This window comes from Lampetra planeri, chromosome 77, assembly GCF_965212315.1.
Source record: "Lampetra planeri chromosome 77, kcLamPlan1.2.h2, whole genome shotgun sequence".
Lineage (NCBI taxonomy): Eukaryota > Metazoa > Chordata > Hyperoartia > Petromyzontiformes > Petromyzontidae > Lampetra > Lampetra planeri.
The window spans coordinates 425,724-442,246 of NC_136182.1; the positions used below are offsets into that span (position 1 = coordinate 425,724).

Sequence of the window (16,523 nt, forward strand, 5' to 3'; positions counted from 1 at the left end):
CATGTTGCAGGCGCGGGTGCGTTGATTCTAGGAACTTGAATTGTGAGAAGAGACAAGACGTTGGGAAATGAGTGACACACGGTGACTCACCAGTGACTCACGGCCTACCCGTACCCGTACCCGGCCGCACCAGGGTCGCAAACTCTCCCACTCACTCACCCACCCACCCACTAATTCAGCTACTCACTCACTCACCCACTCACCCACTCACTCACCCACCCACCCACTCACCCACCCACCCACCCACCCACGCACCCACCCACCCACCCACTCACTCACTCACCCACGCACCCACTCACTCACCCACCAACCAGAGGTCGCATACGGGTTTTGATTCCTTACCCGTACCCGGCCGCACCAGGGTCGCAAACGGGTACCCGTAGCCGTACGCGGCCGGGTACGGGTAGCCGGGTACCGGGTAGGGTACGGGTATCGGGTACCCCGGTTGCGACCTCTGCTGGGGGGGTCGGAGATTGGACCGCCGTTCTGTCCCCTAATGATGGCGATAGGCGTGACGCTGCAGGTTACTTTTGTGATGCAGTTCAAGAGCGATTTGTGATCGCGGGCCCATTGGGGCAGACTCCCAATCCACCACCACCACCACGTCCACTTCAACCAATTTCATCTCCAACTCCTCCATCACCTCCTCCTCTGCTTTCTTCCCGTTCACCAGTCACTGTTCAGAGTTTGGTAGTCGGAGAGATTCAGAAACTTGATGGAGTTGTTTATGGCCGGACGCTTCAGGTGAATCTTCATCTCCGGCTCTCTGCTCTCGGAAGCTGTGGGGGAGAGAGAAAGACATAAGGGAGAGAGATAAGGGAGAGATAAGGGAGAGATAAGTCGGTGTTTAGTTTGTTTGTCCTGAGCGAATAGGTTAGTAGGTGAGTGAGTGGGTGAGTGACTAGGTGGGTGAGTGAGTGAGTAGGTGAGTGAGTAGGTGAGTGAGTAGGTGAGTGAGTAGGTGAGTAGGTGAGTGGATGAGTGAGTGGGTGAGTGAGTAGGTGGGTGATTAAGTAGGTGAGTGAGTAGGTGAGTAGGTGATTGGATGAGTGAGTAGGTGAGTGAGTAGGTGGGTGAGTGAGTGAGTAGGTGGGTGAGTGAGTAGGTGAGTGTGTGAGTGAATAGGTGAGTAGGTGAGTAAGTGACTAAGTAGGTGAGTTGGTGACTGAGTAGGTGAGTGATTGAATGAGTGGGTGAGTGGGTGATTGCGTCAATGAGTGGGTGAGTGGGTGAGCGAGTGGGTGGGTGAGTGAGTGGGTGAATGAGTGGGTGAATGTGTAAGTCGGTGAGTGAGTGAATAGATGAGTGGGTGAGTGAGTATGAGTGTGTTGGTGAGTAACTGAGTGGGTGAGTGTGTGAATGTGTGGGTGGGTGAGTGAGTGGGTGAATGAGTGTGTGGGTGGGTGAGTGAGTGGGTGAGTGTGTGAGCGAGTGGGTGGGTGAGTGATTGGGTAAGTGAGTGGGTAAATGTGTAAGTCGGTGAGTGAGCAGATGAGTGGGTGAGTGAGTTGGTAGGTGAGTGAGTGGGTGAGTGAGAGAGTGAGTGGGTGAGTAGTTGAGTGAGTATTTGAATGTGTGCGTCAAAAGGTGAGTGAGTAGGTTAGTGAGTGGCTTATTGAGTGTGTGTGTGGCTCAGTGAGTAGGTGAATGATTGAGTGGGTCAATGAGTAGTTGAGTGAGTGAGTGGCTTGTTGAGTGAGTGAGTGGGTCAGTGAGTATTTGAGTGAGTGAGTGGATTGTTGAGTGAGTAGGTGAGTGAGTGGATGAGTGGCTTGTTGAGTAAGTGTGTGGGTCAGTGAGTAGGTGAGTGATTGGGAGAGCGGCTTGTTGAGTGAGTGAATGGGTCAGTGAGTAGGTGAGTGAGTAGGTGGGTGAGTGAGTGAGTGAGTGGGTGGGTGGGTGAGTGGGTGAGTGTGTGGGTGGGTGAGAGGGTGAGTGGTGAGTGAGTGGTGAGTGAGTGGTGAATGTGTGGTGAGTGAGTGAGTGGTGAGTGAGTGAGTGAGTGGTGAGTGAGTGGTGAGTGAGTGGCTGAGTGAGTGGTGAGTGAGTGGCTGAGGGAGTGGTGAGTGAGTGAGTGAGTGGTGAGTGAGTGGCTGAGTGAGTGGTGAGTGAGTGGTGAGTGAGTGGTGAGGGAGTGAGTGGTGAGTGAGTGGTGAGGGAGTGAGTGAGTGGTGAGTGAGTGGCTGAGTGAGTGGTGAGTGAGTAGGTGAGTGAGTGGATTGTTGAGTGAGTAGGTGAGTGAGTGGATGAGTGGCTTGTTGAGTAAGTGTGTGGGTCAGTGAGTAGGTGAGTGAGTGGTGAGGGAGTGAGTGGTGAGTGAGTGGGTCAGTGAGTAGGTGAGTGAGTAGGTGAGTGGGTAAGTGACCATGTGACTACCAAACCGGGTGCAGTTCATCATCCTGACTTGCCTCTAGAGAGAAGTCTCCATCTCCGGAGTGTCCGTCTCGCTCTCTCTTCATGTTGAGACGTTAACTACCTCGCCTGCTATGCAGGAGGTCGTGGATACGATGTTGAGATGTTAACTACCTCATCTGGTACGCAGGAGGTCGTGGGTTCAATGTTGAGATGTTGACTACCTCGCCTGGTACGCAGGAGGTTGTGGGTTCCATTTTGAGATATTAACTACCTCGCCTGGTACGCAGGAGGTCGTGGGTTCGATTTTGAGATGTTAACTACCTCGCCTGGTACGCAGGAGGTCGTGGGTTCGATTTTGAGATGTTAACTACCTCGCCTGGTACGCAGGAGGTCGTGGGTTCCATTTTGAGATGGTAACTACCTCGCCTGGTACGCAGGAGGTCGTGGGTTCGATTTTGAGATGTTAACTACCTCGCCTGGTACGCAGGAGGTCGTGGGTTCGATTTTGAGATGTTAACTACCTCGCCTGGTACGCAGAAGGTCGTGGGTTCCATTTTGAGATGGTAACTACCTCGCCTGGTACGCAGGAGGTCGTGTGTTCCATTTTGAGATGTTAACTACCTCGCCTGGTACGCAGGAGGTCGTGTGTTCGATTTTGAGATGTTAACTACCTCGGCTGGTATGCAGGAGGTCGTGGGTTCAATCCCAGACACGAATGCTCATGGTGGCTATGAGATGTTCACTACCTTGCTTGGTATTCAGGAGGTCGCGAGTTCGATCCCGGACCCTGACAATGCCTTCCACTGTATGTTTGGAGTCTGAATCGCTCTCCCCGTGGCGGTCACAGCGTGGATTCGATCTCCAGGTCCTCATCCGGATTTTTACCCCCTCCAAATTTAGAATTGGCATCACCGTGCATTCAGCTGCATTTGACTGCTCTGATATGTCTGCCTTACCTGGTACAATAAAACATATAGTGTCGCTTTAGTGTGGGCCTCTGTGGGTCTATGTTGGTCTATGTGGGTCTCTGTCGGTCTCTGTGGGTCTCTGTGGGCCTCTGTGGGCCTCTGTGGGCCTCTGTGGGCCTCTATGGGTCTCTGTGGGCCTCTATAAGTCTCGGTGGGTTTCTGTGGGTTTATGTGGGTCTCTATGGGACTTTGTGGGTCTCTGTGGGTCTGTGGGTCTCTGTGGGTCTCTATGGGACTTTGTGGGTCTCTGTGGGTCTCTATGGGTCTCGGTGGGTCTCTGTGGGTCTCTGTGGGTCTCTGTGGGTCTCTATGGGACTTTGTGGGTCTCCGTGGGTCTACGTGGCTTCTCTGTGGGTCTATGGGTGTCTATGAATGACTATGGGTCTCTGTCGGTCTTTACGAGTTGCTGTGGTCTCTGTGGGTATCTGTGGGTCTATGGGTCTCAGTGGGTCTATGGGTCTCTATAGGTCTCTGTGGGTGTCTATCGGTCTCTTTGGCTCTCGGCTGTCCATCTCTGGGGGTCTCAGGGGGTCTCTACGGGTCTCTGTGGGTCTCTGTGGGTCTCCGTGGGTCTCTGTGAGTCTCTATCGGTCTCTATGGGTCTCAGTAAATATCTGTGTGTTTCTGTAGGTCTCTATTATTCTATAGGATTATCTGGATCTCCAAGGATCTCTGTGTTACCACCTGGTAACATGAACACAGCTTAGTTTTGGTTTAGCACTTTACTTAAAACAAATTAAACTCTTTGGTTATTTCGGTAAAGTCAGGAGTCTATGCTGTGTATCTCTCTCTGCTTGTGTGTCTGTCTGTGTGTCTCTGTGTTGTCTCTCTCTGCTTGTGTGTCTGTCTGTGTGTCTCTGTGTTGTCTATCTCTGCTTGTGTGTCTGTCTGTGTGTCTCCGTGTCTGTGTTTTGTCTCTCTCTCAAATTTAGTTCTACCCGATGACGGTTGCTTGTGTTGCAATCGAAACTTCGTAATCGATTATTCAATATATTTTAGTAATAGTAGGTTTTTACCCTTTTAACTGGTACAAAACTGACACCTTTATTCAAGGCATCATGTTTGCAATGACCACAACACAAGTAGTCAAAAAAGCAAACAAAAAGAAGCAACTCTGATAAGGATGATAATATGCACTGTCCTTGAAGTTGATTGGCCCACACCCGAGACGGCTTTCTTTAGAGCCTAGTCCCCATTGGTGTAGGGCCAGATGACACCAGAAGGCGTACAACTCAAACACAGTGCAATATCAGAGTATTGAGAGCTCGGGGTAAGCATTTACACTATGAGATCTCTTTTACCAGTGGCAAAATATAATAGTAGGTTTTTACCCTTTTAACTGGTACAAAACTGACACCTTTATTCAAGGCATCATGTTTGCAATGACCACAACACAAGTAGTCAAAAAAGCAAACAAAAAGAAGCAACTCTGATAAGGATGATAATATGCACTGTCCTTGAAGTTGATTGGCCCACACCCGAGACGGCTTTCTTTAGAGCCTAGTCCCCATTGGTGTAGGGCCAGATGACACCAGAAGGCGTACAACTCAAACACAGTGCAATATCAGAGTATTGAGAGCTCGGGGTAAGCATTTACACTATGAGATCTCTTTTACCAGTGGCAAAATATAATAGTAGGTTTTTACCCTTTTAACTGGTACAAAACTGACACCTTTATTCAAGGCATCATGTTTGCAATGACCACAACACAAGTAGTCAAAAAAGCAAACAAAAAGAAGCAACTCTGATAAGGATGATAATATGCACTGTCCTTGAAGTTGATTGGCCCACACCCGAGACGGCTTTCTTTAGAGCCTAGTCCCCATTGGTGTAGGGCCAGATGACACCAGAAGGCGTACAACTCAAACACAGTGCAATATCAGAGTATTGAGAGCTCGGGGTAAGCATTTACACTATGAGATCTCTTTTACCAGTGGCAAAATATAATAGTAGGTTTTTACCCTTTTAACTGGTACAAAACTGACACCTTTATTCAAGGCATCATGTTTGCAATGACCACAACACAAGTAGTCAAAAAAGCAAACAAAAAGAAGCATCCTTATCAGAGTTGCTTCTTTTTGTTTGCTTTTTTGACTACTTGTGTTGTGGTCATTGCAAACATGATGCCTTGAATAAAGGTGTCAGTTTTGTACCAGTTAAAAGGGTAAAAACCTACTATTATATTTTGCCACTGGTAAAAGAGATCTCATAGTGTAAATGCTTACCCCGAGCTCTCAATACTCTGATATTGCACTGTGTTTGAGTTGTACGCCTTCTGGTGTCATCTGGCCCTACACCAATGGGGACTAGGCTCTAAAGAAAGCCGTCTCGGGTGTGGGCCAATCAACTTCAAGGACAGTGCATATTATCATCCTTATCAGAGTTGCTTCTTTTTGTTTGCTTTTTTGACTACTTGTGTTGTGGTCATTGCAAACATGATGCCTTGAATAAAGGTGTCAGTTTTGTACCAGTTAAAAGGGTAAAAACCTACTATTATATTTTGCCACTGGTAAAATAGATCTCATAGTGTAAATGCTTACCCCGAGCTCTCAATACTCTGATATTGCACTGTGTTTGAGTTGTACGCCTTCTGGTGTCATCTGGCCCTACACCAATGGGGACTAGGCTCTAAAGAAAGCCGTCTCGGGTGTGGGCCAATCAACTTCAAGGACAGTGCATATTATCATCCTTATCAGAGTTGCTTCTTTTTGTTTGCTTTTTTGACTACTTGTGTTGTGGTCATTGCAAACATGATGCCTTGAATAAAGGTGTCAGTTTTGTACCAGTTAAAAGGGTAAAAACCTACTATTATATTTTGCCACTGGTAAAAGAGATCTCATAGTGTAAATCAATATATTTTCTTTCCACGTGACTTTACCGACTGAGCCAAAGAGTAATTCCTGCAGTCACGAACGTTTCAAATCAAGATTGAAAGTAGACCAACGTCTTGAACTACCACCAGGCATACTCACAGTGAAACCTTGGAAGAACGACTGGATCCAAACCGGTGCTGCTGATCCCCTTCTGTCAGACAGAGCGGGGAGGAGAGAGGGGAGAGGAGGGAGGGAGGGAGAAAGACGACAATGACGATGATACACTACACTATACACTACACACTATACTACATACTACACAATACACAACACTAGACACTACACTATACAATACACTACACACTACACTATACACTACACTATACACTACACTATACACTACACTATACACTACACTATACACTACACTATACACTAAACACTACACTAAACACTACACTAAACACTACACTATACACTACACTATACACTACACACAATACGACACACTACAGTATACACGACACTATCCAATGCACTACAACACACGACACTATGCAAGACTATAAACTATACACTACGATACACTACTGTAGTCTACACTTTGCACTACTATACAGTACTACACTATACAATGCACTACTATACACTACCATACACTAGACTACACTATGCACCATAGGTGGGACAAAGTCATTGTTATGCAAGTCCAAGTCGAGTCGCAAGTCATCAAATTCATGACTCGAGTCTGACTCGAGTCCAAGTCACATGACTCGAGTCCACATCTCATAGGTGGGACAAAGTCATTGTTATGCAAGTCCAAGTCGAGTCGCAAGTCATCAAATTCATGACTCGAGTCTGACTCGAGTCCAAGTCACATGACTCGAGTCCACACCTCTGCTATGCACTACACAATACAATACATTAAACTACACACTACACTACACTACACACTACACTATACAATACACTACACTAAACACGACACTATACACTACACTATACACTAAACACTACAATATACAATGCACTACGCTATACACTACACTATATACTACACAGTACACTACACTATACACTACTATACATTACAACAATACGCTCCAAAATGCACTAAACTATACACTACACTATGCACTAAAAACTACACTATACACTACACTATACACTATTCACTACACAATTCACTACACTATACACTACACTACACACTACACTATGCAGTTCATGGATGTCTCTGTGAGCCAATCGCGACAGCACCACAACTCACCGATTTCTGTGCAAACAGTCCAAGCTTCTTCTTCAGCTCCTTGCGAACCTGGGCAGAGGTGGAGAGAGGATTAGACATTAGTGTATATGGGTCTCTGTGTGGTGGTGATGAGTATATGGGTCTCTGTGTGGTGGTGAGTCTATGGGTCTCTGTGTGGTGGTGAGTCTATGGGTCTCTGTGTGGTGGTGATGAGTCTATGGGTCTCTGTGTGGTGGTGATGAGTCTATGGGTCTCTGTGTGGTGGTGAGTCTATGGGTCTCTGTGTGGTGGTGAGTCTATGGGTCTCTGTGTGGTGGTGAGTCTATGGGTCTATGTGTGGTGGTGGTGAGTCTATGGGTCTCTGTGTGGTGGTGATGAGTCTATGGGTCTCTGTGTGGTGGTGAGTCTATGGGTCTCTGTGTGGTGGTGAGTCTATGGGTCTCTGTGTGGTGGTGAGTCTATGGGTCTCTGTGTGGTGGTGCTGAGTCTATGGGTCTCTGTGTGGTGGTGGTGAGTCTATGGGTCTCTGTGTGGTGGTGAGTTTCTGGGTCTCTGTGTGGTGGTGAGTCTATGGGTCTCTGTGTGGTGGTGATTCTATGGGTCTCTGTGTGGTGAGTCTATGGGTCTCTGTGTGGTGGTGAGTCTATGGGTCTCTGTGTGGTGGTGATGAGTCTATGGGTCTCTGTGTGGTGGTGAGTCTATGGGTCTCTGTGTGGTGGTGAGTCTATGGGTCTCTGTGTGGTGGTGAGTCTATGGGTGTGTGTGTGGTGGTGATGAGTCTATGGGTCTCTGTGTGGTGATGGTGAGTCTATGGGTCTCTGCAGTGGTGATGAGTCTATGGGTCTCTGTGTGGTGATGGTGAGTCTATGGGTCTCTGTGTTGTGGTGGTGAGTCTATGGGTCTCTGTGTTGTGGTGGTGAGTCTATGGGTGTGTGTGTGGTGGTGATGAGTCTATGGGTCTCTGTGTGGTGATGGTGAGTCTATGGGTCTCTGTGCAGTGGTGATGAGTCTCTGGGTCTCTGTGTGGTGATGGTGAGTCTATGGGTCTCTGTGTTGTGGTGGTGAGTCTATGGGTCTCTGTGTTGTGGTGGTGAGTCTATGGGTCTCTGTGTTGTGGTGGTGAGTCTATGGGTGTGTGTGTGGTGGTGATGAGTCTATGGGTCTCTGTGTGGTGATGGTGAGTCTATGGGTCTCTGTGCAGTGGTGATGAGTCTATGGGTCTCTGTGTGGTGATGGTGAGTCTATGGGTCTCTGTGTTGTGGTGGTGAGTCTATGGGTCTCTGTGTTGTGGTGGTGAGTCTATGGGTCTCTGTGTGTACATGTCTATAACAAGAGTGAAGTGTCTATAACAAGTGAAGTGTCTATAACAAGAGTGAAGTGTCTATAGGTGAGTGAATTGTCTTCCCTTACCTCTTTGTCGAGGAGGCAGTTAAAGATCAAGATGAAGAGGCCCTGGGGGCGAGAAGAACAAAGACAAAGGTCCCCCGCATAGCATTAACAGACCATAGGGGCAAGTGCTGCTAGCGTTGCGTGTGGCACACAGAGGCGCACACGCTGACTTGGAGGCGATGTGTGTCTATCATGTCTGCCGGGTACTAGTCTATTGATGGCCTTAATCTAAGTTGTCTTGTGGTTTACACTATGAGACCTCCTTTACCAGTGGCAAAATATAGTAGTAGGTTTTTCCCCTTTCAACTGGTACAAAACTGACACCTTTATACAAGGCATCATGTTTGCAATAACCGCAACACAAGCAGTCAAAATGCAAACAAAAAGAAACAACTCTGAGTCAACACCAATGGAGACTAGGCTCTAAGAAAAGCTGTCTCGGGTGCGGACCAATCAAATTCAAGGACAGTGCATATCATTATCATCATCAGAGTTGTTTATTTTTGTTTGCATTTTGACTGCTTGTGTTATGGTTATTGCAAACATGATGCCTTGTATAAAGGTGTCAGTTTTTGTGCCAGTTGAAAGGGTAAAAACCTACTACTATTGTCTTGTGGTTGTTGTTGTTTGACTTGCATCCCACTGGGATTTTTGCCCACAGCGTTGGTGTACGCTGCTGTCGTATCCTCAAAAAATAAAGCTTGCAACTCGATTTGTACACACTTCCCAATGTGCCATCGACTGCTAACTTGGTCTAGGTATGTCATACTGATGACAGCACGATATGCTTCTAAATTTGAAGCTTTCGTGACTGCAAGGATTCATACTCTTTAGTTTATTCGGTAAAGTCACGTGGGTTAAAAATGAAAAAATTAATAAAAATAAAAAAATGAAAATAAAACAACATGGGCATTTTCGTTCTCTTCTATCATGAGCACCAACAGGGGCTTGCACACAAACACGTCCACGTCTACTTATACCTCGTGCTCTCTTGTAGCCCCGCCCCCCCCCTCCTGATACGTTCCATTCATTGGCTACCACATTCTGATAAGCTCCTCCCCCCCCTCTCCTCCCCCTTAACTTGTATTTAAGAACCTGCATCTTGGAATCCCTGCCTCACTTGATGCAGCAAATCTGGCTGTGACGGTTCCAGCTGATGACGGAGACTTGTGTTGCCTCCGAAACGTCGTGATTTTAATTATTTTATTTCTATTAATTTTAATTTCATTTTTTACCTACGTGACTTTACCGAAAAAACTAAGAGTATGAACACGATATGCTATCATAAAAAATCCAAAACATATATTTTTTAACTTTTTACACGCTTTTATTTAACTTAGCGCGTGCGTTGTATCCAAAAATCTTGTAACTCAATTTCAACCGTATTCCCAATGTCCTATCGAATGCAAACTTGGTATAGCTGTGTCATACTGATGACAATACGATATTATATCATTAAAAATAAAATAAAAAATATTTTTAAACAATCTCTTTAACGGCTCTTAATTGTCCACGCTCAACTGACGTTGCCTGTAAATCACCACGTGGTCCCTGACGTTACGGCAAGCCTCGGGGGAGCCACGCCCAGGGGCGGGGCATGTGGAAGGAGGGGGGAGGGGCGGTGGGGGAAGCGGGCAGGGGGAGGGGCAGCTCGGACAGGACATTTCATGAAAGCGCGTTTGTTTTTAAAAGTATTTTAAAATATTTTATTCTGCAATATTTTGATGACTTTTCTTGGATTATCTGTTTGCACAAAGTCACTTAGTCACTTGAAGATGTCTTTTTGTTCATGTTTTTGTTTTTTGTTTGTTGCGGTTGCACCCGATATCAAGAACCAAATGGCTCACAGGGCTATACCAAATACATCTAAACTGAAAACTGAAACTATTTTATTACACGCTTTTATATAACTTACTCTGTCTGTTGTCATATCCTGAAATCTTGTAACTCAATTTTAACCCACTTCCCAATGTGCTATCGACCGCAAACTCAGTATACTTATGTCATACTGTTCACAATACCATTTTCTATCGTAAAAAACTAAAAAAATAAACATTTTTAAACGATCTTTTTACACGCTTTCAACAAACTCACTATTTTAACCCACTTCCCAATGTGCTATATACCGCAGACTTAGTATACGTATGTCATATTGATGACAATACTATATTCTATCATGAAAAAAAAAATACATCTTTTTTTATATGTTAAGAATTGCACACGCTTAACTGACGTTGGCTGTAAATCTCAAGGCCCCTTACGTGATGGCAAGCTTCAAGCCCACTTCCTGGAGTCGTGGAGTTTTGCCATTACTCGCACGGTACATTTCATGAAAGCGTGTTTTAGAAAAAAGTATTTTTAAATATTACTTATTTCCGAGTTCATTTCCACTATACACTACACTACTATGCACACTACACTATACGCTACACTACTATACTATACAATACACACTACTATACACTACACTATACACTACACTACTATACTATACACTACACTATACACGACACTACTATACTATACACTACACACTACTATACACTACACTATACACTACATTGCTATACTATACACTACACTATTCTCTACACTACTATACTATACATTACTATATACACTACACTATAAGCTACATTACTATACTATACACTATACGCTACACTACACTATACACTACACTACTATAATATACACTACTATACACACTACACTATACGCTACACTACTATACACTACACTACTATACTATACACTACACTATACGCTACACTACTATACTATACACTACACTATACACTACACTACTATAATACACACTACACTATACGCTACACTACTATACTATACACTACACTATACGCTACACTACTATACTATACACTACACTACTATACTATACACTACACTATACGCTACACTACTATACTATACACTATACACTACACTATACGCTACACTACACTATAGGCTACATTACTATATGCTACACTACACACTACAATACACACTACACTACTATACTATACACTGCACTACTATACACTACACCACTATACACTACTATACACTACTATACACTACACTACTATACACTACACTATACGCTACACTACTATACTATACACTACACTACTATACACTACACTACAATATACTGCACTATACACTACACTATACGCTACACTACTATACGATACACTACACTATACACTACACTACTATACACTACACTATACGCGACACTACTATACGCTACACTACACACTACAATACATGCTACACTACTCTAGTAACTAATTGGCACATTGTTTACATGACAGACCTTACTGGCAGCGCCGTGCGTTGGAGGGGGTTTCAGGACTCAGACGTTCGCACCCGCGGCGACCCAACCCCCAACGCGACAGCGCAAATCAACAACAACAACAACCACAAACAACAACCTACAATTCTAGATTTGAAGCTTTCGTGACTGCAAGGATTCATATTCTTAGGTTTTTTCTGGTAAAGTCACGTAGGTAAAAAAATTAACAACTCTTGGAATCTCCGATTTCAACCTGTCTACACAACAAAGGCTCATTGCTAGCAGCGTGCTTCAGCCGCACAACCTCTACATAACAAAAGGCTCAGTCCCATTTACACCTTTACATCAGCCGTACCTAGTTTACACAACAAAGGCTCATTCCTAACAGCGTGCTTCAGCCGCACCGAACCTCACAATATTAATAATATCCAGGGCCTACCTTGGATCCTCCCACTCTCAACCAGTATATATACAAGGACTGTTTTCTTGGAATGTCTCTTTACTTGATACAGCTATCGTGCTGTGACGGTTCCACCTGAAGACGGATGCTTGTGTTGCCTCCGAAACGTCGTTTTTTTATTTTATTTTTATTTTACTTTTATTAATTTTAATTTTAATTTTTTTACCCACGGTGACTTTACCGAAAAACCCCCCACAAACAACAACCTACAACAGCAACTTCCCGCACCTGCAGCGAGTTGAGGATGGCGAAGAGGTAGTGCAGAACGAGGCTGGCCCTGCCCTCGGCGCTGAACGCGAAGATCCCGAGCCCCCACGTGACCCCGAGCAGCGGCGTGAGCACCCCGACGCTCCGAGCGACCAGCCGGACGTTCACGTCGGGGCTCACCGAGAAGCCGGCGCCCACGGACCTCCTCCGCGCCACCGTGTTCACGACGACCGCAAGCGCGGCGATGTTGGCGGCGAGCACGGCGAAGGCCGGCACCACGAACGCGAGCAGTGTCCTGCCGCGCTCCCAGTCGAGCCAGCAGGCTCCATCGCGCAGGTAGGCCCCGCGGGGGTACGTCGCCGCTACGGCCACCGCGGCGACGACCGCCGGAGCCCCGTAGCCGACGGCGAAGGCCGCGGCGCGGAGGCTGCGGGCGGCGAAGCGTTCGAAGATGACGACGACGACGTAGACGAGCAGGAGGCCTTCGCAGAGCATCCAGAAGAAGAGGGCGAGGTAGCCGAGGTGGACGAAGAAGGCGGCAGCCGTGCAGAGTGCCGGGCTGCCCAGGGCGGCGGGAGAGGCGGCCACGATGAACCAGACGTCGGCGAAGAGGAGCGACGTGCACACGTTGACGAGGATGAGGTGGCGGAGGCGCCCGTTGGAGCGTCGGTGTCCGGCGTGGCCGCTGGACACCGACGGGCGCCAGGTGACGGCCTCGATGGCGAGGACGGCCACCAGGGATACGATCGAGATGCCGACGCCGACGTAGGAGACGATCGAGAGGGGCAGGTCGTCCACGAGGTCGCCGCTGGGGGAGACGAGGATGGAGAAGGAGGTGGTGTGGTTGCACTGGCAGGTGAAGGACGTCGCGTTGCCGGCGGTGACCGTGGACGTCAGCTGGCAGCCCACACCCGACCAGCCGCCCCGCCCGTTGTTATACTGGGGAGTGGGCAGGAGAGAGGGGGCGGGGCCAGGGGCATGAGTGACGGCGACGATACGAGAGCCCGACGGGGTGGCGAGGAGAAGTTGACAACCTCGCCTGGTACGCAGGAGGTCGTGGGTTCGACCACTTACCCTGATGCCCCACGCTGGCTAGGAGATGTTGACGACCTCGCCTGGTACGCAGGAGGTCGTGGGTTCGATGTTTACATGTTAACGACCTCGCCTGGTACGCAGGAGGTCGTGGGTTCGACCACATACCCTGACGCCCCACGCTGGCTAGGAGATGTTGGCTACCTCGCCTGGTACATGGTGGCGTCATGGTCGGGATCGAACCCACGACCTCCTGCGTACCAGGCGAGGTAGTCAACGTCTACCTAGCATGCACCGTGTGTGTCGTCATGCCCCCCACACCACCCCCCACCAACACCACCCCCACCACCACCCCACCACCACCAACACCCCCACCACCAAAACCAACCCCACCACCACCAACACCACCACCACCCCCACCACCACCCCCACCACCCCCACCACCACCTCCACCACCACGCTCACCCCCACCACCCCCCACCACCACCACCACCACCACCCCCACCACCACCCCCACCCCCCACCACCAAACCTCCCCAACCACCCCCACCACCACCACCACCCCCACCTTTGTGTCCCAGAAGGTGCAGTGGACGACGTTGCCGCTGCCGTCGCTGGCCACCGTGAGCGGGAAGTGCAGGACGATGTCCGTGATGCCCGTCCCGTTCCTCGGGTTGCTCACGACGGTGCTGAGGATGTGGCTCGACACGGAGCCAGCGGAGCCAGCGCCGCTGCCGTTCAGGTCGGGGGTCAGCCGGAGGGGCAGGACTTCAGCCAGAGTCCTGTACGCCCCGCCCACACGTCCCACACACAGACACACGCATACACACACATACACACACACACAGACACACAGACATACACACACAAACACACACACACACACAGACCCACACACATAAACAAAGAGACAAAGATCCCCCGTATAGCCTTAACAGACTATAGGGGCAAGTGCTGTTAGCGAGCACCTATGTAGTGACATAGGACGTCACTACTGTGTCGGCCCGTACGAGGGCTGGGGGACCCAAGGGGGTGCCTGGGGGGTCACGTGGTGGAGGGACCCAGACCTTCTCTTGAGGTGGGGGAAGGGAGGCGTGGCCTGGGAAGGGAGGCGTGGCCTGGGCAGGGAGGCGTGGCCGGCTCTGCCCAGGCCATATAAGCGGGGTGTGGATGCAGAGCGGGGCTGTTGAACTCCGAAGTGAAGACGACATCATCGGTCCTCAAGTCCTGGGTGGTCGTCCTGGACCAGACAGCCCGCAGCCTGCCTGGTCCACTCTGTGTCGTGTTCCAGAGTGTTAGTGATTTGAGGAAGGTGGTCACCACCTCATGTACAGTGTTATATTACTTACCGTTTAATAAATAGTGTTGCCTCCAAGCTGCGTGTGTGTGCACCTAATTCGAAGCCACTACATTTGGCGTCAAAAGTTGTGAAAAAATAAATATTGCTAGGTGTTATCCTAGGGAAGTAAAATGGGCACACGAAAAACAAAAAAAAACTCACCTGGACGCCTTCGTACGATGGGGACGGCATGACGACCATCCTTCGGACAGCCCCGGGGATGGGAGCCCCGGTGACAGAGAGAGAGAGATGGCGCTGAACGCGGAGCGGCAGGACTGGCATCGCACCGCTGCTTCGCCGCCATCGGGAACGGAGCGACGGAGCCGCGGGGAGAGGACACCGTCGTCGCTGCGGGGATTGGCGGGGGAGGCCCGGGCATGCGGGCCATGCAGTGGGGCCGCCATTTCGGCGGCTGGCCGGGGCGCTGTTCTCGCAAAAATGCCGCTCCCGCCAAATTGGCGGCTGGTCGTGCTGCTGTTCCCGCCATAATGCCGCTCCCGCCAAATCGACGGCTGGTCGTGCTGCTGTTCCCGCCAAAATGCCACTCCCACCAAATCGGCGGCTGGTCGTGCTGCTGTTCCCGCCAAAATGCCGCTCCCACAAAATTGGCGGCTGGTCGTGGCGCTGTTCCCGCCAAAATGGCGCTCCCGCCAAATTGGTGGCTGGTCGTGGTGTTGTTCCTGCTGCCGAAATGCCGTTCCCGCCGACATCAATGCCTGCGGAGGGGGAGTTCCACGCGTTCGGGTGGCGTCCCCGTCTTCTGCTCGAGCGCGAGAGATGGATGGGTTTGCAAGAGGAGGCCGTATTCACCATGCAAGATCCTTCGGGGCGTCCCAGTGCTCCACCTTGCCGCGCTCCGCTATTCACAGTTTGCCAGGCGAGTTGTGTCATGACATAAGCACCCGGCCCCAAGATAAATAATTATAATAACTTCACCCATCTTGCGGGCGCCGGGTTATTTGTGTTTTTTTAACTCGCTGATTTGCGGAGCGTGCTCGTCCGGTTGTGTGCGTGACAAATTGACGCGGCGTCCATGCGGGTGTCTGCTTGTAACAGTGTTTGTTGTTAATTATCAAGATCGTTATCTTCAGGGGGTAGTTAATTATTAATTCGTTGTTGGGTGTCCCGAGCTCCGTTGATATCCTGTGGGTTGCCGTGTTAATGACTCGTGTTGTTACATCGTTTTGTTGCGAAATCGCGATTGTTATTGTGTATACTGTATGGAGCTTCGCTCGTGATTGTTCACGTGTAACTGTCAGAAACTTTGATCGTCATTGTTGCCAAGGTACAGACCGTATGGAGCTTTGCTTGAGAGTGTTAACAGTGTATGGACTTTTGGGTACTTGCTTGTGATTATTTACTATGTACGGATTGTCTGGAGTATTGATTGTGTGTGTTGCCATGTGG

At 48.8% G+C, this 16,523-nt stretch overlaps 1 protein-coding gene across 2 annotated transcripts in view; it reads right to left on the reverse strand.

Annotated features, from left to right (window-relative positions):
- Nucleotides 1–278: 278 nt before the first annotated feature.
- LOC144738050 (uncharacterized) overlaps nt 279–16,523 on the reverse strand; it is a 478,363-nt gene continuing 462,118 nt past the window's right edge. For both annotated transcript variants that reach the window (XM_078620954.1, XM_078620950.1), the window contains 6 exons: nt 14,346–14,559; nt 12,767–13,684; nt 8,796–8,837; nt 7,407–7,454; nt 6,296–6,347; nt 279–779 (listed from right to left, as the gene is read on the reverse strand). In XM_078620954.1, coding sequence (XP_078477080.1) covers nt 667–779; nt 6,296–6,347; nt 7,407–7,454; nt 8,796–8,837; nt 12,767–13,684; nt 14,346–14,559 — 1,387 coding nt within the window. In that variant the 3' untranslated portion in view covers nt 279–666. The remainder of the gene's footprint in view (nt 780–6,295; nt 6,348–7,406; nt 7,455–8,795; nt 8,838–12,766; nt 13,685–14,345; nt 14,560–16,523) is intronic.